Raw genomic sequence first — 23,163 nt, 5'->3', positions numbered from 1 at the left:
ATCTAAATAAAACCAGCTGCCGGACATGTGGCTAGAGTTAAAAGAAAAGGCCTCTTAATTGGTTAACCACACATGAGCCACTTGAGAGTGAGACAGGAACAAAGCCCGGAGGGATAATAGCACCCAGAAAAGCAGTTTGACCTTTTCAGAGGTTGATGATTTTACACAGTTGTTAAAAAAAAATACAGTTAGTAAAGTCTGACATTGCCAGATCTCCACAGCACTGTCTGTTCCAAAGAAAATGTATGGGGGGGGGGGGGGGGGGGAATGCTCTGGTTTTGTTTGTATTTCTTTGAACAAATCACCATCATCGCAGCCGGTGTCAAGTATGCAGCGGCCGTGCCCCCGCAAAATAGTGACATAGCAGCGGCTTATATTAAAATGTTTGTTTTCTAATTCCCGTACTAAAAACATTTCAAATACAAATGTCTTTGTATCGACTGAAGCCTCAGTGATACTAACAGACGTGCACACAGGCAGCTAACACTCCGGACGTGTAGTACTCATGTCTATGAGTCGGTCTTCCTCACACATGCGCTCGATCCATAGGTCGACCCAGAATGCATCTGTGCATTGAGTGCGGCGACTGCGTGGAGATTGTTACCGACTTGTGTGATCCAAACACTTCCAATAACTCCAGAGCAAGTCCATTATATATATGTATATATATATGTATATATATATATACATATATATATGTATTATAAAAGATAGATGTATTTCAGAAAATCCACAATGGTTTTATCTGACAAAATATTCAGCTTCAAACCAGATTTGTTAGTGTTTCTCCTTTCAAAAACAAAACATTTCAACAAAAAGTTGGCTAGCTTGTTTTAGCAATGAATCACTTCATTCAAATTGAGGACATCAACAACATCACAACGCTTGTTTGTTTGCGCGCAGTGAGGGATTTGAGAGAGAATTCTGCATTCTGCTCACATGCCCTGACCACTGGATTGAAAATGGCCAAAATTTGCAGGAAAATCAATTTATTTAAATTGAATCGCAAGCACAGCCAGACACTGTTTAATCCATCTTGTTCACTTCTATTCTTTTATGTGGGTTTTTTGGAATGGTAAAAAAAAAAAAAAAGTCAGACTGCAGCCATATAAACACATCTTCAACAAGTCTAAAGTAAATTCAAATACTTTCTTATAACCTGCCATTGTTGGAGCAATCTTCCACTGGCGAAAGAGGAATCCATTATCATGCTTGTGTTCCAACTTGTGCGACAGTAAAAGGGAATAAATCTTGCTGACACAATTCCTGAAGTGCGATGTCAGAAGCGGCGTCCTGAAGAAATGAAAAGCTGAACTTTGACAGGCCTGCTAATTGTGATTATGAAAAACATTTCCCCACAAAGTGAAAATGACAAGCTGAAATACTGGGATTTTACCGCTGCAGTTACAGTCTGTAAAAGCATTGTCAGCCTGTCGTCTTCTTTCAGTGAAGATATTTGGCATCGGTTAGATGTCTGCCCCTCCAGGATGATTGATTTGCCTTTTTTCTGGACTAAAAAACAGCTCAAAATCAGAATAAGTTTTGAATAACCTTTGGTAAAAAAATGACACAGGCTGGGTGAGCACAAGGTCTTACAAGAGGATAGATCAATACACTGCAAAAATACAGTAAGTATATTTGTCTAATTACTTCCGACAACAAAACTGCATTGTGAATTAAAAGTACAGAAAAAAAATCGTAATACAGTATATAAAAATAAAAAAACAAGTTTCCCTAGAAACATAGTATAGTTGTATGGGAATGTAATTTTGTAGGAGACAGGATTAGATATAGGAACTTGTTTTTAGACGATGCATCTCGGATATCTATATAAGATTTCAGGCTCATTATGACAAACATCACTTCCTTACACTCTTCCTCAAAATCAGTTTAAATAATTCATAATTACAAGATCTCCTTTTTCATCTTGAAAGGCCTAAAAAATGTTTTTTTCTTTACTTATTACAAGCATAAACACCTGTTACTAAAGTGTATTTTGTCTCTGCTATGCATATAATCCACACTTTGGTTGGGTTAAACCTCCGTTTATTTACGTAAAGTAGAGTGAACTAAATTGGGGTGTTAAATTAGGTTTGTGATAGCCTAAATGTTCCGCAAGAAAACCAGTTGTGCTGGAAATACAAAAGCAGTAACTGTTTCCATTCTATGGTGAGGTATAAAAAATGCCCAGCACATAGTCTACACCAAGAGTGACAGGATGTGATTACAGTGCAGCCTTTGAGTGTGAGTGTGCTCCTATGAATAGGTGCTGTTTTTTGGTGCTCTCCGTTTGAGGTTTGGGGACTAAAACCACACGGTTACGGTCAGGGAAGACCGAGGTAATGATTCAATAAGTCAGTGTTGATGGAAGGAAGGATGTGAAATGGCTTAATGCGTTTTAAGTGGGGTGAGTCTCCTTTATTGTAATGTGGATCTCTCAGATTCTGGACAAAAGGAGACGTATTTGTAGAAAAAAAAAATATTATACATAAGGAAAGGTGATAGATAGATTGTCCAGGGTCCATTTTGTCTTATCACAAAAATGATTAAATTGTTGCCCCTTTGTAGTTTTCAAAACAGTTTTTTATTGTGTGGTTATTAAAACTAATGCATTATTGTATAAGTAGCATTTTATTGCTGTGGCTTAATGGTTTACAAAGTAGTGCCCAGGAACAGCAGGGGTCCTCTACAGCGTTCCATGAGGTTCCCCAGCAAAAATCCTTTTCACTATAAATCCATCCATAATTAACGCAGTGACACAATGAGTATTTTGGTCATGGGTTTCACACGCTTTCTATAATAAAACATTAAAACTCAACTCAACTCAACTCAACTTTATTTATATAGCACTTTACAACAACCGTAGTTGAAAAAAAGTGCTGTACAGAGACATAAAACAATTTAAAAACACTAAAATGAATAAAACAGACAGTAAACCAGGTGTTACATTGTTTTAAAAACAATTAGAAACGATAAAACAATAAATCAAAGCAGGGCAATAAAAAAAAAAAAAAAAGTTGAAAGCCAGGGAGTAAAAATGGGTTTTAAGACTGGTTTTAAAAATGGAAAGTGAGGAGGCTTGCCTAATGTGCAATGCTAGCTCGTTCCAAAATGAGGGGGGGCGTCCCTGAGTAGCAGAGAGCAGACAGGCCTGCTGGAGGATGGCACATCGAGCGTCCACAAAAGTCCAAAGAGGATTAGAAGAAGTGAACTGTGGGCTTTTCATCCCACCAGACTGATCCGTCTCCTCGACACAGACCATGTCAAAGGGGGCAACCTGGCCTGGAGCAGGACGGTCACAGGTGGCCTACCTGAGTCACACACACACACACACACACACACACACACACACACACACACACACACACACACACACACACACACACATATACCCTTCATTGACCTCCCTTCTCCAATTAGCATTCAAGGAATGTGTCAATGCTGTTGTGCAACACTCCACCACTTACTTGTTGTTTGAATTAGATAGAAGTTGACTCTCGAAGGTTGTGCATCCCATATAATATTATGGTATGTTTCCTTTGTGTAAGAGGGTCTGAATAGGAATTGACTGTTTGAAAAACACATACACGATGACACATATACACGATCTGTTGTTGCTTTTTTGTGCAAAGACATTCACGCAGAAAATCAGCTTATAAGAGAGAAATGATCATCAGTCCGTCCCATTGCTTTTGTTGTCAGCTGTCTCATTTGTCATTCAGGTGTGTTTACCCCTGGCGCCCCTATCTGTCACACTTGGAGGCTTCCAGCAAACAAGCTGTCACACACTCAAACAAAGGCCATTAACGTTCCTACAGTGCTGCTGATGGATAGCATAAGTCTTAATATGGATGTTTTTAATGCGTTCAATGGAAGAAGCAAGAGAGTAGAAGCAGCGTGCCTGTGTCTCAGGGCAGTAGTAGTCATTCTCCCTTCACCACCATATGTTAATAACACAAAAACATCAAGGGTTCACAGCCCTCAAACTCTATTTACTTCAGGACTAAAACTTCTGCACGTACCGCCTGTGTTTCCACTACTGGATACAAGTGCATAGCTTGTTTCAGCTTGTTCTTAACCTCTTTTAGTCCAGATGTGACCTAAAATCAAATCTCAAGACCCTTTCCGAGGGGACAAAAACCCCCACTAACATCCCACTTTAGCCTTCAGTGGAAATGCTGAAATTTCATTCCCGGGATGAATGACTGCAGTAGTCACAGATATTTATCGGCTCCAGCTCCGATTGTTCGTGATTGAAACGAAATGACAAAAAGGTATCCATGACCAGGTGGTCACATGGTTTTGGATGAGGGTCAGTTCCCAGGAAAAATGTCGGGATTGCACGTTTCTGCCCTCATGCTGTGAAAGTGATGTTTTTGCATTTGATCAGGGCAAGTATGTATATGTATGTAAGTAAGTATATTGAGCGACCATAACGTGGCATAATAAACAGTCTAACAAGCGAGAAAGTTCGAAAAGGTTGGGGGTGGGAGAGATGGATCAAACAAACACAGGACTTTCACCCACGAGATCCGTGTTTGTGTCCTGTGTAATACTTAAAGGAAACGCCATTTTATGGAGCGCTGTTGAGCTCGTTACGCAACGTTACGCAAGAAAGACATTCCTGGAAAACTCCACATCTGGGTTATGGAGGGGGCAAACACCACATAAAAAAACAGCAAACTGTGTTTCATTAGAATTGGCTGCTTGAATTTTCTCCGTTGATAGTAAAGTTAAAACCACAAGCTGTGATCACAAGCTCCTCGGTAACAGTTAGCGGAAGTTTTCTGGGCATGTTTTATTAGGAAGAAGCGCCGAGGCGGACCCAGATTACGCTGGGGGCCATTACAGATCCCATCTGGCCAGGGAATGCATCAGAATACCCTCAGAAAAATTGGAGGATGTGGCCAGGAAGAGAGTTTTACTTTAAGCCCCCTGCCATCGTGACCCAGATCGAGATAACATGGTTGATCATCGATGTTTCTGCTCGTCATGCACCCCCAGTCATTTTCCATTGTGAGGATGTCGAGCTATCATGAGACACACGATGTACACTACAAAGGCTGGAACGTTCAAACGAGATTCATACAAAGCAAGGCTGTTCTAATGATTAACCTCCTCGTACACATGTGCTGTCGGAGTGAAAAAAAAAAAAAAAAACGTCTTTGTGGGCTCAAGTGTGTGTTTTTGTTGTTGAACTCCCCCCGCAGACAGCTTTGTGTAGGTTCCCTGCATTGGTCTCACATCACTGCAAAAGAACATCAAACACTTCAGTTTCTCAGTAAGTTTCTGAAGAGTGATTAAATCAAGCATGTTTAACCTTGTTTAACCTTTAGAGCCATCCTTTGTCTGGCCAAGGAGTTTAGTTATCTTGACAAATAACTGTCAACGTCCGACTATCTAAACGTTTCAAAGGCCCCCCTTTCCTGGGTATTGATGAGTGTGATTCTACTCTGATACGACTGGTATCATATTACAAAATTGTACAACGTGACAACATGGTTTGCTATGAAAAATCTAACAAGCTTTTGCAGAGCTGGTACATTTATCTCGGTTTAGAGTGTTGGCATGGTAACATCTGCGACTAGCAATGAACACAAAGCAGCTTTGTGGTTGTTGTTTGCTGTACAAAATTTTAAAAAATGATGCCAGATGAAAAGTTATGCATCGCCAAAGTGTTAACAATTAATCCTAAGAGGGGCCTGAATTTCATAGCAATCAGTAGCTGTGAGACATTTCACTTCATCAACTCGTGGGGGTTAGAGATGAAAAGTCATGAGGATGAATTATCTGGGAACAGTTCATCATCTCGCCATAATAACGCTTCTATAAGTCGTACATAAGTCTCTCGTCAGAGAGAAGACGAGGGAGACTGACTATTTCTATGTAGTTAGTCTCATGCAGGTTCACCAGAAACTCATTCAGCTCAGACCCAGACCTGGATGCAGCGGCTCCTTCTCCACCGGTCCCCGCTGAGAGCCGACACCGAGGAGGCCCGGGCCCAATCGCTCGGCCCGCTGGAGTGAAGGGAGGAACCAGGACTGCGTGGGGCAAACAGGCAGACCCTGCTGCAGTAAAATGAACAAATTAACTTCACAAAATGAATCTCCTAATAGCTTTAAGATATTTCACTGGATAGATGAAAAAGTTAGAGGCTCACCAAATGCAGAGGGGCTTTGTTCTTTGGGCACTGTGAATATATTTTGGTCGTCACCATGAATGTTTGTACAAAATGCCATTAGTATCCATCCCATGGCTGTTGAGATATTTCAGTCTGGACCTTGCAACACACTCATCATTTTCCAAAGTGGGGTGTGGGCTTACAAGTGGCCCACTCGAGCTCCCACCTGCAGCACAGGCACAACTTTCACTGCTTTTAGTGGCTCGTGTGGAAATACAAGATCGACATTTTTACAAGCACAAAGTGTAGAGGCCATGTGTTTTAGGACTACAAAAAAATAAAATATTATAAAACATAGGTCAAATTATTATCAAAACTTCCTAGAGGGCATTGGCTAAGTTTGGGTGAGTCTCAGTTAACTCTGTTTGTTTTTTGGGGGCCCAGAAGATGCTTGGGCCCGGTCAGTATTATAGATTATCATGGGAATAGTTTGCAATAAGGAACTGTAATCTATACACTGTCATAGGACCAACACAAAGGAATTAATTAACCATTACAGTTCCTCTAATAAAAAAAAAGGCTATACATGGTTAATCATCAACAGCCAGAGGACATATTTCACATGACCTTTTGTTCACCTTGTATCTACAGGCTAGTTCTTAGCTGCCAACAGAACCCAGTGCCAACATGTGAGAAACATCCCAACACGAGTAAGGGCGCAGGGAGCGTGATTCCTCCCGCTTTGATTGACACTTGTTGCAGATGGGAGGGTCGATCCCTCTTGCAAAGCCGCCTTAAGTCCCGCCTCGCACTGTGTGTATCTCGCCGGGACTCGAGAGGCTATAAAATGAAGGAACTTACAGTAACCGGGGCGCATTTAGTTGCGGGAGTCGCGAACTCCCTCTCAGAAACTCACGCCAGTCCGATGCGTTAATCGGCGGTCACGCGGACAGACGTCGGCGGTCGTCTTCCTCTCACTTCCAGCCCCGAACTAAACGTTGTGAGCGGAGTCGCCGGGCAGCAGCAGCAGCCATGGCGGGGAACGGGTCCGACCAGCGGGCGCTGCAGTATGAACAAACTCTGGTGAGTGTCACTTGTTGCTCGCGGCTCCAGACTCCATTGATAAATCTGTCAATTTAACGCTACTACGTGCACACATCTGGTCCTAGCTAGCACGGCAGCGAGCGGAGTTAAAGTGTCAACAAAAAGTTTCTATGTAATTTGAAAGTGAATGCATGTTGTTGGCATGTGTGTGCGCCGAATGAGACGGCGTGTGTCTCTTGAGTGTGCGTGCTTGAACGGAGACCAAAGGTCACTTTTTTTTATAAATCGTCAGATTTTGCAACCCCAGCCCTCGTACAGCGGAGCGAGGTGTGCGCTGTCGGAAGTGACCGAGTGTGTCTAATGTCTCTTTAAATCTCGGTTGCTCCCCTTGCGTACTTGTGTGTGGGGAAGTGAGGAAAGTAAGGACGCGTTTGTAAACGCACGCTCAGGTTGAAGGTCCTGCTGGTTTCACACACAGTAACGTCTTATTAATATTGCATATTGCATAATAAACGCGTCTTAGCAGATGCCTTAATGCCTGCTTTTTAATTCAAGAATGTGACATTAATTCTGCATTAAAAAAAAAATCATATTTAGTCTTGTAATAAAACATAATATTTAGCAGGCATTTCCGCACCCCGTCGTGATCCACCCAAAAGTGCTGCATAGTGCTTCACAGATCAGCCGAATTAGAAATAGGGTCTTAATGATTCGGAACAAAATGTGCCGGCAAATTAGCTCTCCCAAGTATGTGCAATGAGAACCCTGATTTGGGGAATAATCTCAAAACACCCACTACTTGCAAGAGGGTGACTGTGATGTCATCTTCACACAAACAGGACCATGGTGGGGATTACTGTATGTGTCAGGAGATCTCTCTGTGTGTGTGTGTGTGTGTGTGTGGGCTGCATTGATATCGTCCACAACCGTCCAACAATGGATCGATTCATTGTTGTTCAGCAGCATCTGAGAAAAGCTGCTGCGTGCACGTACATGCACAATGTGTCGCGGGCCTGAGATGCGATCTGATAATCTGTTAACCTTCAAGAACGGTCCCAGATTGAACTTGAAGCTTCTACTTTTTACAAGTTACTGTATGCCTTTGCATGACAAGCGGGCACAGCATTGCTGGGATTCATAGCTGGTCTGCACAAGATTTAGAGGATGTATTCAGCTGAGTGAATGGTTTGATATGAGACTTGTTTTATACAGCAGGGGGCTCCCAAACATATGAATGTGACATGGCCCTTAAACAGATGAGAGCTCTGGACACCCACATTTACACTTTTTTTCTGGTTTGAATTAATATTTAGAATTGAGGCAGACACAAATGAGGTCATTCTTATACATTATCGAACAAGAATAGTGAATTATAATTTGGAGATATTACACTATTCATCATTTTGCTCCTCGTACAGGACCCGCCGAGGTTCCTCAATCCCACTTTGAGGATTTGCAGTGTGCCCCTCGTCATGATTAAGTGTGAGATCTGGACCGAGAGTCCAAAGTGTGTGTGTGTCTCTCTGTGTGTGTCTTTGTCTTTCACGACAAACCAAGTCTAAAGAATTAACTATTTGAAGAGACAAGTTTTATAGGCCAACTGGACCCATTCAGTGGCAGCGAGGCTTTAAATTAAGGAGCCACAACTGTAACACTTCTTTGGGCCTCTGTTTCCTTCTCTTGAAAAAGTTCCTTTGTAGAAAGCCCCCACACCCCGCCTCTCTGTGTGCTGTTAATCTGTGTGTGTGTTTGTGCGAGAGATTACACAACGTGCGACCCGCTGATTCAGCGCTGGACGCTCCGTCACCCTGGTGGGGTCTCGTGCTCGGCCCGAAAGGAACGTGCAAGCAGCTCTTTCTGCAAAAAAAAACAAAAATACAAAAATACAAAATCCATTGCATGCTACATTTTTTTCTGTTAATCTCATCTGCTGTGATTGGATGATTGTTACACGAAGAAGCTTGTGGGATCGCATAAAAATAGCTCCGGTGTGAGAATAACCTCTTTTAACATAAATGAGTTCTTTCTCTGCCCCCCATCTCCTCGCCGTGGGTTGTAGTAACATGGTGTCTTTGTTTGATATTGGCAGTCATGGTGGTTGTGTGGGTTTGTTGTGGGCAGTGGATGCTCAAAGAGGCCAGTGTAGTTTGGCTGCGAGAGACAGAGAGACAGAGAGTGAGAGAGGCTGAAGGGAATGTTAGCGAGGAGCACCAGCCTCAACATATTGTCGGTTAACACCAGGCTGATACACCGGCTTGTATTTACATGAAGCTGATTTGCTTCGATCGGGCCTGAAGTGTTCTCTGTGCTCGTCGGTGTAGAGGATGGCTCAATGCTGTTTGCACATTTATTCAAAATGACGTAATGTTTACCTGTACACACATATGATGTCATCATTATTCCCCGGGGCTTCAGCGTTCCCTGATCATCCAAAAACAATTTCAGAAGCTTATTCATGAATATTATTTGGGGCATTGAAACAAGTTAAAAAGATGTTATTGTCGGCCTTCAACGGTGAACGTGGCAACTGAAGAGTTAAAAAAAAGTCCCGTTCGTGTCCTGAAAGGCTCGGTGTCGGAAGGCTCTGAGCCATTAGATACGACCTGCTGTATTGATGGTGATAAAAAATAACCCGATGTACAAAGTGTGTTTGTGTAACGCGGTATCTTCGAGTCATTAAATGGTAAACATGACCAAAGGTAAAGTTTTATTAGGTGTCCTACAAAAGAATCAGTTGGGAGCAATTAGAGGTTAATATTTACGACAGCGTAAGTAGTGTCACAGGAGTTTTCCTCAGCAATCAGAATCACAAGTCGGTATTGCCTCACTGTACGATGTGACTATAAAATGTTTTTTTTTTTTAATGGCTGCATTTAGGGATGGGGCAATATAAGATTTTATCGCAAGTCTGGATTAAAAACTCTCTCAATAAATCAATTGAAGTGAATCTTCATTATCTATAATGATAGTTCGCTATCATGGAGGACAAGCAAAAGTTACAGCCCAATATAAAAAAAATAATAAAAAAAATCCAATAAGTATAATGTAATAAACAAACAGACCCACACATGATGTAATTTCTTTTTAAATGTATTGTTTATTTATGCAGGGAGACTTTATGATTTACCTTTTCCTTACCTTTAAAATATAGGTTTAATTAATATTAATATATTATTTGTGAAAATATTTGTATAAATATTTTGTGAAAGCACAAATAGTTGACTCTACAATATTTTTTGCAATATTGACATTGAGGTGTTTGCTCAGAAATATTGTGATATTTGATTTTCTCCACATGGCCCACAGTGTCCAATGAACCCTACAGTCTTTTATGTCCACTTTGTAATAATTAACAGCATAATCACGATGATCTCAAAGATCCAATGTAATTGGGAGTAAAACTCGGCCATCGGAAACAGAAGTATAACGTGTTTTGGTCAGCAGGGTTAGCTCGGAGCTTCTCATTTGAATTCTTTAGACATCTACGTGACCTGGGCTAACCTCATTAGCATGATCTGGCTCACAGGCAACATTAACACACACCCCAAGGTTCTGGTTGTAAAATGTGTGTGTGCCAAGATGTCGGCTGCAGGAAGGCACGATAGATGTCGCAAACCAAAGAAAGTCACATACAAAACCAAATGTCTTCCTGTGCCAAAAAAAGTTTGAGTGGATTAATGATTGATGCTCCTTTATTTCATCACTAGCACATTTCCCCATCACTGCAATGATTGGACTGTGAGATTGGCTGTCCAATCAGGCTCCTTAGATCCAATCTCTTCTGGTTATTCTGGGTTATTCAGGTTATTCCCGTCCGTCACCATGTCCTGCTTGAGTCGTTTATGTCAGTGATGTGTCTCTTCATTGCATCCCAGCAGACTGTCATGCCTCCTGTTTATGATGGCTGGTCATCGTGTGTGTGTGTGTGTGTGATGTGTTGAGGGAGTAGAGGTTGTTGAGCCGCTCATGAGGTGATAGATGAGGTGATCGGCAAACACGGAGTCATAGGACATCCCACTGATTTGAATGTGTTTGTAGGTGGATCCCATTCTGACGCTCAAGCAGCCGTAAATCCTCAAATCACACGTCCGATCCTAGTCTCCCATCGGCTGAGTCGGAAGCTGCATCCCGGCTGTTTACATGCCATGGATAAGTGGGGTCTTGCAGCGTTTGGTACGGTCCGCTTCATGTGAAACGGTGTTGCGGTCAGGCGTGTGTTTCTGCCAGCAGGATTTCTGCTTTATAATCTGAAATGTGCCAACATTGTAATACTGAAGAGTAACCGGGAAGTGAAAGTGTCTGCTAGTATGGGAACTAAATCATTTGCGAGTGTGTGTTGCTGCCATCCGTCTTGCTGTGACGGAAGGTGATTTGTAACCCCGTGTGATTCGCCCGGCTGTGGTAATAAGGCTTTATGGAGCCGCGGCCACGTCTGTTTCATGTCTCGCCGCCCACAGTCGTAGTGGAAATTTCCCTCTTCTCGCCCTCTCCGCTCACTCCATCGCGTCTTTTTTGTGTTTTATTTTACAAGACGGGTCAACAACTCCTTGACCCCTGCTTTTACTGGCGTGCTTGCATAACGTTTGTCCAGAGTGAAGTCGTGAAGAGGCTGGTCTTTGCTGCAGATAAGCATCAAAAGCCTGGAACGCTTTCTCTCTCGGTTACAAAAGATCAACCTTTTCTTTTCTCTCTCATTGTGTTGTCTTTGCCAAAAGGACAAAATCTGTTTATTCTCCAGACAAACGGCCATGATGGATTTCCTCAGCCGGGGACTCTAAAGTGTGCGTTGGAGGGATCTTGAGTTCGGAACACAAACGTTTGCACAAAAGCCTTTTAAAATGAGGAACTGTTTGTAGTAAGAAATTGGCAAACAGTCCTCAAGGCAGAAGACGCGTTGGCTTGCGTCTGCAGGTAAAACACAAAGGTGGAATGTGTTTGTGAGCCGGCCGCTTGTTAGGATGCATTGATCACACAGGTTGATGATTAACTCCCGAGAGAATAAGCTCCGCGGGTCAATAAATTAACAGAAGTGTTGAGGTGTGTCTCTTGATGAGGGCCATGTGATTATTCCCTCTCCTTGAACGATTTATCGCGGGCAGCTCCGAGGACGTTTCACCTTCTTCCCTAGTGTAGAGATCAGGTGTTTAACCCCTTACACACGATAATACTGTGATCTTCACAGACAAATAATCCCTTCTCCCTCAGGTATACTTTACAAACAAAAACATCATACGGCGAGTAGACGTGGGATCAGTGATGACCCTTGATACAGCTGGTAACACAGGAGTGGATTTTCAGAGTAAAATGAATTAAAAAATTTAAACGGAAAGGACTAACTTTTTGTTACCACCTTCCTGAAAAGTAATTTCAACCATCCTGAAGAAAACAAATCAAATGATAAGGAAATAAATGATTGCATTTTTATTAAAAGTCAACTGTCAACTAATCAGCACTAGGTTTACATGCTGGTCTGGTGAAACACATGTTAGCATAAGTGATGCAGAGTGGAGGAGGATGGTTTTGGCGTTAAAACGTGCAATTGTTGTCGCTATTATTTCTCGTGAAAATAGTCCATGCTGTAACCCAAATGTCCCCACTGTGGGACTAATAAAGGATTATCTATTCGTGTCTTATGTTGTTGATGTCATGTTAATGACTGAATGACTTGGAGCAATGCATAAATGCTTCCTCTCATTTTCAGTTAGAGGAACTGAATGCTTTTTGTGCATTTTTAGCCATGGATGGAAAACAAAGTAAATCAATTTTTTTCAGTGATTCATAGAGATGCATTCTCTCTTGTTTAGAGCTTTACTATTGATATGCATTTCTGAGTCCTTTTATTTAGCTGAAAATATGTGTCTGCTTCCCCCTTAAAATGTGCCGACACACACATCAATGCATGACTCCTCTGTCAAACTCTGAAGTCACGCTGCACAACGTGACGCTTTGTCACAATGCCACAAGAATCCAATGCTAAAGAGAACCTGCATTTATTTTAGGGACACGATCACCTGATTTGTGTTTACTTCCTGAAGTGGTCTCAGGAAAGAACTGGTAATAACGAGTCAAAATGTATTAATAGTGCAGCATTGTACTAACATTATCATGGGAGGCACGATTTCATCATTTTCTGGATTCTCCATGTATGACTTCTGAAACCAAATATACATTTCTCTTCCCTTAGCTGTCATACTGACTTCTCTCTCGCTGTCAAGCAGTCACTTCATAGTGATTTACTGCCAGTCGCTCTCCTCTCCTCTCTGTGATTCTTCCTCATTCTTTAGGGGCTCAGTCGGTTCAAACCAGTGGACGAACCCAGCCGCCATGCAGCCTTATCACGGCACGCAGTCACCTTGAGCTGATAAAGCCCGCAAAGTCAGAGTTTACACATCAGTGGATGTTCAGTTCACAATCAGCTGTCTGTGTCTGCTCGGAGACGTTCCCGTGTCCAGGGAGAAGCTTTTACACGAAACACCTTCTTTTTTGATAAAGGTGATCTTGTTGATGTATCAACTGTGTGTCATGAAAAAGATCCCAGTCAGTCACATTAAACCCCGACTTCCTAAATGCCCTTCACATTAACTTTAAAAAGTACAACAAATATTCCTGGAATTTCTTTTTTTTTCATCCAAAAATATATCACAGAGAAATATATTGCAATATCAGTTTTTTTCCAATGTCATGCATCCCTATATCTAATGGTCACCCTGTCCAAATGCAGTGATGCATTATTGTTTATTTCTGGTTTCAGTCCAACATCCACCCAAACTTACTCACTGTCCCGGATGCTTCATTTCCCCATTGTGGGCTGCAGGAACAAACCGGCTGAGTATTGTTCACGCGGCTGTCACAGTAGACGGAGTGTACGGTGTGATGCTCTTCAGACCGGCTCATCACCCGGCGATCGCCGCCGCCGCCGCAGTCGTCTGTATCATCATCATCATGTCGCGGTTTGACAGGATGATCTCTTGTTGCGGCCGGCACCTTATCTGCTGTCACTACTGATCTTCCACATCGTGGCTGACTGCATCAGCGTTTCTGCATCCATCAGCACATCTGCCACTGTTGAATATCCGCGATGATTAGTCGCCAGCTCTGTCCAAACACGGGTGTCAGGAGGTCAACAGTGCGACATATTCTCCCACAGCTGCAATCCAATGCGGTCATCGTGAAACATGGTGCAAATGCCGAGCTATGCCGATGATGAGATGTTGTTCATGAGTCACGGCCCCGGTGTGAATGGCTTTTAATGGCTCAAAACAAAACGCAGCGCGTGAAGGCTTGAAAGGGGTTTCAAACGGCGTTCCTTCACCCCGGTATCTTTCTGATGAAATCGCTGTACTACACAGGATTCAGCTCTGTCACCCCCACGCCTGCCTGCCTCCTAATTACTGTTAGTCCACTGTTAATGGAGTGTAATTAAACAGACGGTTGGGTGTTTAGCCGTTGATAGAGTTGATCAGCGGCGCTCTTGGCAGGCGAGGCACAGCGGTCCCTGCACTGGCAGATTGGAAGGCAAGATGGAAGGCGCTTTGATGCACCAAACTCTGGTTATCAGCAGAGATTACAGCGCCGTCCCCTACACAAGGGCTGGCACGCGCACGTCCTTGCATTGTCGCACACGCGTCCAACACAAACAGGCACTTGGCCCACTTTTTTGCTTCCCTCAGCTGTTCGGCGAGTGCCTGCAGGCGGCTGTGAGATGCAAATCCCACCTGTTTCTTTCTACCCTCACTGAGCTGCTCGTCATGCGGCTGTGACGAAGAGACTATAACAGCTGCTAATGACGCCCGGCCCTGAGCAGCTAATCATCCCTCCTGTTTCTTTTCGTTCCATCCATCCATCCATCCATCCATCCATCCATCCATCCATCCATCCATCCACCCATCCATCCATCCATATGTAGAGACAGACAGGTAACCAGTCTATCACAGGGCTGACATGTAGAGACAGACAGGTAACCATTCTATCACAGGGCTGATGTGTAGAGACAGACAGGTAACCAGTCTATCACAGGACCGACATGTAGAGACAGACAGGTAACCAGTCTATCACAGGGCTGACATGTAGAGACAGACAGGTAACCAGTCTATCACAGGGCCGACATGTAGAGACAGACAGGTAACCAGTCTATCGACATGTAGAGACAGACAGGTAACCAGTCTATCACAGGGCTGACATGTAGAGAGAGACAGGTAACCAGTCTATCACAGGGCCGACATGTAGAGACAGACAGGTAACCAGTCTATCACAGGGCTGACATGTAGAGACAGACAGGTAACCAGTCTATCACAGGGCTGACATGTAGAGACAGACAGGTAACCAGTCTATCACAGGGCCGACATGTAGAGACAGACAGGTAACCAGTCTATCACAGGGCCGACATGTAGAGACAGACGGGTAACCAGTCTATCACAGGGCCGACATGTAGAGACAGACGGGTAACCAGTCTATCACAGGGCCGACATGTAGAGACAGACGGGTAACCAGTATATCACAGGGCCGACATGTAGAGACAGACAGGTAACCAGTCTATCACAGGGCCGACATGTAGGCTAACAGGTAACCAGTCTATCACAGGGAGACATGTAGAGACAGACGGGTAACCAGTCTATCACAGGGCCGACATGTAGGCTAACAGGTAACCAGTCTATCACAGGGAGACATGTAGAGACAGACGGGTAACCAGTCTATCACAGGGCTGATGTGTAGAGACAGTTTGCCTCCTTGTGTCCTTCCTCTGAACTCCTCACCTCCCTCGTTGCTCTGTTTTCATCCCCCGACATCACGCTCAGTCTTACATGATTAGCTGACCTGCTAACAGGCATTCATCTCTGCTATCAAGCCCCGTCCAGACTTGTTGACTTTCACGTTCTACTCCTGGATTATTTGTGTGGCTAATAACGTGATGCTGATGCGGGGTTTCTCTTGAAGCATTGCCGAGAGCAGGTAAACGATGGACGCTGAGATGTTTTTAGGTGTTTGCAAGGACCCTGTTTGACGTGAGGATGGACCATACGGCGGATCGATCCAGAAGCTGAATCTGCATAAGATGCATGGAAAACATTTGGAAACTGTGAACATTGACACTGTCAACAGTGATTGTGTAATTGGCACCCACAGTTCATATTTAAATAGCTATTGAAGCAATGACTTTGTTTGCATGTCGGTCTGGAAATGGACACAAAGGAAAAGCAGCCCGGCGGCGAGAAAGACGTTCTCTTCACAAACGCCACCACACAGAGTTTCAGCAGCTTCCCCTTATCAACAGCTCACAGAACTCCTCTGGATTTGTTATTGTTGGTTTTTGTGCACCTCTCGCTCTCTCCCATGCTGCAGTACCACTTTCTGCCTGTGGGCAAAAAGTCTGTTTAGTGAGTGAGTGATGGTAGCTGGTAGCAAATACAGTTGGCTGAACTGCCAACGAAGTCCCATAAACTCAAAACCTAGACATCAGAATACTGCATACTATTTAACATTCTAATTAATATATATTCGTTTCATATTGAATAAATAAAAATGAAGCCCCGTGTTCGGTCATATCTTAGGCTTTTCCTGGTGTTTTAGGTTCTCTCTATAGTGTTGCCTCAAGATTTATGCAAGCTATGGTGTTGTGGTCACATGTCAGCACTCTGTAACTGTAATCCGCATCACTGATTTTAAACGAGGGACCTTCGATTAACATAGTGTTAAATGCCACACTGTGTCTGCGTATCCCACGACGACGCAGCTTCCCGCCCATTCCCATCGCCGCCCTCTTTAGTTTTCCTCTCGAACTCTATGCAGTCGTGTGTGTGTGTGTGTGTGTGTGTGTGTGTGTGTGTGTGTGTGTGTGTGTGTGTGTGTGTGTGTGTGTGTGTGTGTGTGTGTGTGTGTGTGTGTGTGTGTGTGTGTGTGTGTGTGTGTGTGTGTGTGGACAGTATGAGTGTGTTGAATGGATACACTTTGTAATGTGATGTGACAGCAGGGAGGAAAAAGGAGAGATTAAGTTCAAGAGGTGGTCGGCTCACTTTTACTGCTCAGCTAGTGAAAGATCCACTATTACACACACACACACACACACACACACACACACACACACACACACACACACACACACACACACACACACACACACACACACACACCGTCTGCCTCTTTAGGCACCGATCAAGCTGCTTAATGCAGCATCACATTGGGCTCAATTTCGTTACTCTACTCTAATGTCCGATATCATTTTCCCTATATGTTTCCCCTCAGTCGTGTTGCTTCGTTGCTTTGTTGCTTCGTTGCTTCGTTGCTGTTGTTGTTTTTGGTTTCTACAAACAGATTCCACAACATTCTTTCCCTCCTGGGAGAATGACTGCATGCCTTTGAACGCCCCTCTGCACTCTCACCACAACATACGATCAGTCTTCCTACACACACAAAACACGGGAGGGCACAGACACACTCGTTGCAGCCAAAGGCATGCGGACACACACACACACACACACACAGAAACAGCACAACTGGCAGCGTCGGAGACATTAAACACTCTACACTTTGTTTGAAGGCCTGCCCATCGGGTCCCGGTTGCAGTGCCGAGTGTGTGACTAGATTGTTAACTGACTTGTTCTGGAGTTGATCCACCTATTAACTCATCAATCTCCTCCTCCCTCCCTCCCTCGCTCCCTTCTCCTCCCTCCTCAGCCTCATCTTCCTTTTCATTAATAACCTTTCTCTGAAGTTTGTCTGTTCGCCCGCCACTTGACTCCACCGCCAAACCGTGATCCCCGTCTTTTCTTTCTCATCACATCGGGATCGAATATCTGCTCTCGGGTCCATCTTCCACAAGCCTGCCCTCGGGGATTTGAACTTAGCGGGATTTTTATCTCCTTGTCCACAATTTGTCGTGATTGAAGATATTTTGAAAGCCCATGCTGTAGGGACGGGACGATGTAGGATTTTATCACGCATCGGGATAAAAAAACACTCACAATAATCAATCATGGTGATTTTCTGTTATTTGGTATAATCGTAAATATTGACAGAAGTGACTTGGAAAACCTGTCTAGCTCGCTTTTATGGTGGGGAGGTAAAAAGTTGAGCCTATTTGGCCTTTTATTTATGCAGGGACACATGATGTTATCATCTTATTTATGATTATTTGATTTTTGGCCGGGATAATGATGATATGAAACTTAATGAATGATATGAATCACAGTGTGCTGCATACGTGAGAACTACTTATGTAAAGTTATGTGCTACTTGACTCCTTACATTTTTTATTTATTCATTTTATTCTTATGTATTGTTCTTGTTTATGCTCCATTATGGGTGAGTACAATGGTTAAAAATGGATTCCTTATTGTACAGCATATATATATTGTTATAGTTTCCCTTCTTGAACTGTGATGAGAGACGACACATTGTTTTTTGACTAAAAATTTGCCAAGATTTGGTGTTTAAGCTGCATTATTTTAGGGGTTTGAGCAAAGGAGGTTAATTCTTGCTTCTTTCGGACAAGAGGAGTATACAGAATGTTAAGAAAACACAAGGGTGTGCTCTGGTAAGAACCCATGTGTGGAGATTTAATAGGGGAGGAAATCACTTCACTCAGGTGCTAATGTAGAAAATATGCAGGTGAGCTGTTGAGTCATAAGATCAAAACCTATTAATGGCTCAATATATGAGATTTAGCCTATTAAGGCAGTTTTTTCTCACCACTGTCGCTGTAACTCTTGCTCCTGGTGATGTTGGGACTTTGACAATGTATTAACTCTGAGAATCATGAGCGTATTCTAGTCCTGCTCAATGAGTAAAGTGTCCTGAGATAACTTCTGTTGTGATATGACACTATGAATAAAATGGAATTGAAGTGAAACCTATTTGGCGTTTCCTATGGTAATGCATTATTTGGATGAACCTCGTGTTCGTCACGTACAGAAAGGAGTTGCTTCTCCTCATTGAGAAGCGTTCCATTTGCTGAATCGGATCAAAAAGCCACGTTAAACCAGGTCAGACCGGTACGTTCACTGTGTGTTCAGGGAGAAATACTGCAGTCAGAGGTTTCACAATAATGCTATCAGACTTTTTTTTTTTTTATTAAAGGTCCAGAATCAGAAAACTGATAAGCGTAGCAGGCACAGTAGCAAGCTCAGCAACCGGCGCTGGTGTTGCTGCATGATGTTATCATGATCCCATCTGTGATCCGTCTGGCTCACAAAGCGTGAGGCGTGTGTGTGTGTTGTGATGTCAAGCCTCCTCGATAGATTTGGCTGCAAGGATCGGGATAAAAGAGTTCAACAGGGTGAGCAACCGTGGCACATGGCAGCTCATGTCTCCCACTCCCTCCCAGGCATCTCTTATCTCTCATCCAGTGCCACCTCGTGAAGCATTATTCAAATAAAAACCAGAGTCTCCAACCTGTTCTATTTCATCTGACGAGGAGCGCTCGGCGTGTCCCGGCCCCGTGGAAGGCATACTGAACGGGTGCGAAACCTCTCGCTGAATATCAACTGCTGCTTCTTCTCTCTTCCATCTTATTCTACACCCAAATCTCCCACGGCTTTAAATCGGACATCAGAGATCCCAAACATGACGAAAATTACAAATTCCATGGCTGGCAAAGAAAAGTGGAGTGGACAATTTTTCTCTGTTATGAGTTTTGTAGTCTTAATAATAATAATAATAATAATGTAATTATCAGGCTCATGTTACAGAAAATACATTTATTTATGTGTGGAAATCCCTGTGTGTTCAAGTGTGTGGTCTGTTCATGTCCACACTGTAAAAAACAAGAGGAGTTGGACTAGAAATGTCATTGCAACAAAGTTCGGCAATTTCATAATTCACGTTCAGGTTTTTCCAACTTGCACTTTCCATCTCTGCTGACTTCCTCTAAATTCTACTAATTTTTCTGAATTGATTTCAATTGAAATGAAATGATCTCTAAATTATCAATTTATAATTTTCAGATAGCTGCAGAGCTGATGGAATTGATTCGTTGACTGAAAGGAAATTCATATTCAAGTAGTAGCCATAACTCTGCCAGGGCCGTTTTCTTTAGTGATAAATAAAATGATGCGCCCATTATTTTGACATTTTGAGCCGCTCCAAAATGTCCCGGCTTCCTTCTTGGCCCATAATACACCCTTCAACTCAAATTTCATGGACATCAATCCCGTATTTTTTTTTTATTTTTTGGAATGCTGTTGATAAACAGAAAGACAAGCCAAAGAACCAAAACATAAATCCTTGGCAGAGGCAATAAGAGGATCACCATGATATTTCCCAGACAGTGAAGTCATTCATCCATTCATCCTCCTCTTCGCCGGGTGAAATGTGGACACAAGTGGGAGGTCCGGTGTTCACTGTGTGGGGGCGCCCACGGGTGTCACGGTGACACCTGCGTGGCAGCAGCCATGTCGATGTAATGCACCCTGTCCTGGGTTTCACACGGGACGGACTGCTCTGTGGGAGAATGGGGACCGTTGTGTTGTCGGGCCGCGGTGCCACCTGATGCCACCTCAGGGTGAGCCTGCTAAGACCTTTAACAAAGGATGGTGAGTGACACAGGTGGCTGTAGGGAGGGAGGGAGAGAGGAGGAGGATGAGGAGACGGATGGATGGACCTGCACTGATATAGAGCTTCTCTGGTCTTTTGGATGATTCCAGTTGATTGATGCCGGTATTAGATCTTGGTCGTCAATATGCCATACTTTTTCTTAGTCATACATACAGAAAAAGCTAGGGAGAGAAAGAGGGACGTGACAACAAAGGGTCCCTATTAGTTTCAAAGCTTTCACATGAAAAACAGTCACGACTACATAACATAATAACATATTTTTCCAAATATTACCACGTGACTCTCTTTTAAAAGTGGCCTCTGCAGATTTTAATGAGTGACATCACCGAGCATGTTGAGTAGCTGGCAGAACAACCTGCTTAAAAGCACCTGTGAGGAGTCATTGTGTCCAAACAAACCCTCCTCTGCACCGTTGTTCACACTGTAATGTTCTACTGCAGCAGAGACATCACTCCGTTTTATTTTTACCACTGGTAGGAGTATGTATGGTACCTAGCCCCCCCCTGTGTGTGTGTGTGTGTGTGTGTGTGTGTGTGTGTGTGTGTGTGTGTGTGTGTGTGTGTGTGTGTGTGTGTGTGTGTGTGTGTGTGTGTGTGTGTGTGTGTGTGTGTGTGTGTGTGTGTGTGTGTGTGTGTGTGTGTGTGTGTGTTCGTTCCCAATCTCCGAGGACAGACGAGAGTAGGAGGCGTCTCAAATTGCCTTTGGCCATCTTTGCTCTTCAGCTCTTCCATTTCTCCCTGTCCAGGTGAGACACACCAAGTCTAAATGGCTGATTTGAAGCTTTTCCTTTTCGCTTTGGGTGTGTGTGTGTGTGTAACTCTACAGTAGACGATGGTGTGTGTGTGTGTGTGTGTGTGTGTGTGTGTGTGTGTGTGTGTGATGTATTACTTGTAAAACAGACCGGGCCTTTGAAACGCTTGATCAAGTTTCAGACGGGTGCTGCGTTTTTCTTCTTCTTCTCCTGTGTTCCACTACATTCATATTAAAGCTGGATCGATGGATCTTATTTTTAGATCTCCCACTCACCCACCCATGGCGTCTCTTCTTCTTCACCTCCTCCCGCCTCCAGCCCTCCATACGCCTCTCCATTTACCCCTCCTTCCCTCCCGTTCACGCTCAAAAGCGTGTGCCGGCATGTCCTGCCACATCCCCCTGCCAGCTCACACACATCGATCTCCCTCTAATAAGTTCGCCCGAGCCTCAGCAATACCCCCCCCCCCCCCTGATGACGGAGGTAGAGGGAGAAGAACCCCTGTTGGGGTGTAGCCCCTGTAAAGTGCTGCAGGGGACATGTTCTGGTGCACTGCACTAGCCTCGAGCATGTGAGCGCTGTGACACACAGACACACACTCACACACACACACACACACACACACACACACACACACACACACACACACACATACACACAAACACATGCATTCTCAGATGCAGCAGCCGTCTGATACATTGTCTGGCTTCACTGTGCAGCAGCTTGAAAAAACGGCGTGATATGAAGCATAATATCACACACACACACACACACACACACACACACACACACACACACACACACACACACACACACACACACAGTGTGAACTCCCACAACCTTGGAAGCACCTTGCTGATGATGCATTGTTTCTGTGTTCACATACACTGATATGAATGTGGACATTGGTCTATATTGTGTTTGGCATCGGCTGCAGAAATAAGCCAGCCAATGTTAATATCTCACTGTTTGTACCCACACGGAATAATGTGTAAACGGAATCGTGATTTTAAAATGAATGGATGCATACACCTCCTCTCAGTGGCGTTGCTCTTGTAGTAGCGTTCCAAGAGTCATGTATTCTCCCTAGTCCATGCATGTCGTGTTCCAGTTGTCTCTCATCAGGTTGCCGTGGTTCCCCAACACCTGACGTGGACGGTGTTCACACACGTACCCACACACCCACTGAGAACGGATCATTGGTTGTGAACGCAGGAGGCATTCACACTTACTTATCTACTTATTATATCTTCCAGGTCAGAAAGATTTGACCCTTAACCCCTTCAACATTTTTCAACTTATTCACTCCATTCAAACACAGAATATTAATTTCAATTGGGAATCGACTGTGTTTTTTCCCCTGAATTGATATCATTCATCATTTCAGAGATATTTGACATTTTTTTCCCATTCAAGCAGATTACTGAATCTTCAAAAAATCCTCAATATTCACACTTTTTCAAGCATTTTCAAAGCTAGTCATTCACACCTCCAGATAGAAACTCCATTCAAACTGAAACGTTTGAGAAAGATTAGGACGTACTCACTTGAATTAAACTTTGTCACGGCATTTTCACTTTTTGCACAGTCACAGTTCAAATATTAGTGCTTGCACAGCCAGAGTGGAGGAGCTCAAAACAATTCACAAAACCTCGTCACTTTTTAACAATCCTACATTTCAGTTTTTTTATTATTCAAA

The 23,163-nt window shown here is 43.5% G+C and overlaps 1 protein-coding gene across 4 annotated transcripts in view; it reads left to right on the top strand.

Moving 5' to 3' along the window:
* Positions 1-7,078: 7,078 nt before the first annotated feature.
* The window catches only part of LOC311020148 (chloride channel protein 2-like), a 118,331-nt gene continuing 102,246 nt past the window's right edge, over positions 7,079-23,163 (top strand). For all 4 annotated transcript variants that reach the window (XM_084020022.1, XM_084020020.1, XM_084020021.1 and 1 more), the window contains exon 1: positions 7,079-7,204. In XM_084020022.1, the coding sequence (XP_083876148.1) occupies positions 7,154-7,204 (51 nt within the window). In that variant the 5' untranslated portion in view covers positions 7,079-7,153. The remainder of the gene's footprint in view (positions 7,205-23,163) is intronic.

This window comes from Eutrigla gurnardus (genome assembly GCF_963514095.1).
Source record: "Eutrigla gurnardus genome assembly, chromosome: 10".
NCBI classification, from domain to species: Eukaryota; Metazoa; Chordata; class Actinopteri; order Perciformes; family Triglidae; genus Eutrigla; species Eutrigla gurnardus.
The sequence above is the reverse complement of the archived record's forward strand: the minus strand, read 5'-3'. Positions and strand labels throughout refer to the sequence as shown.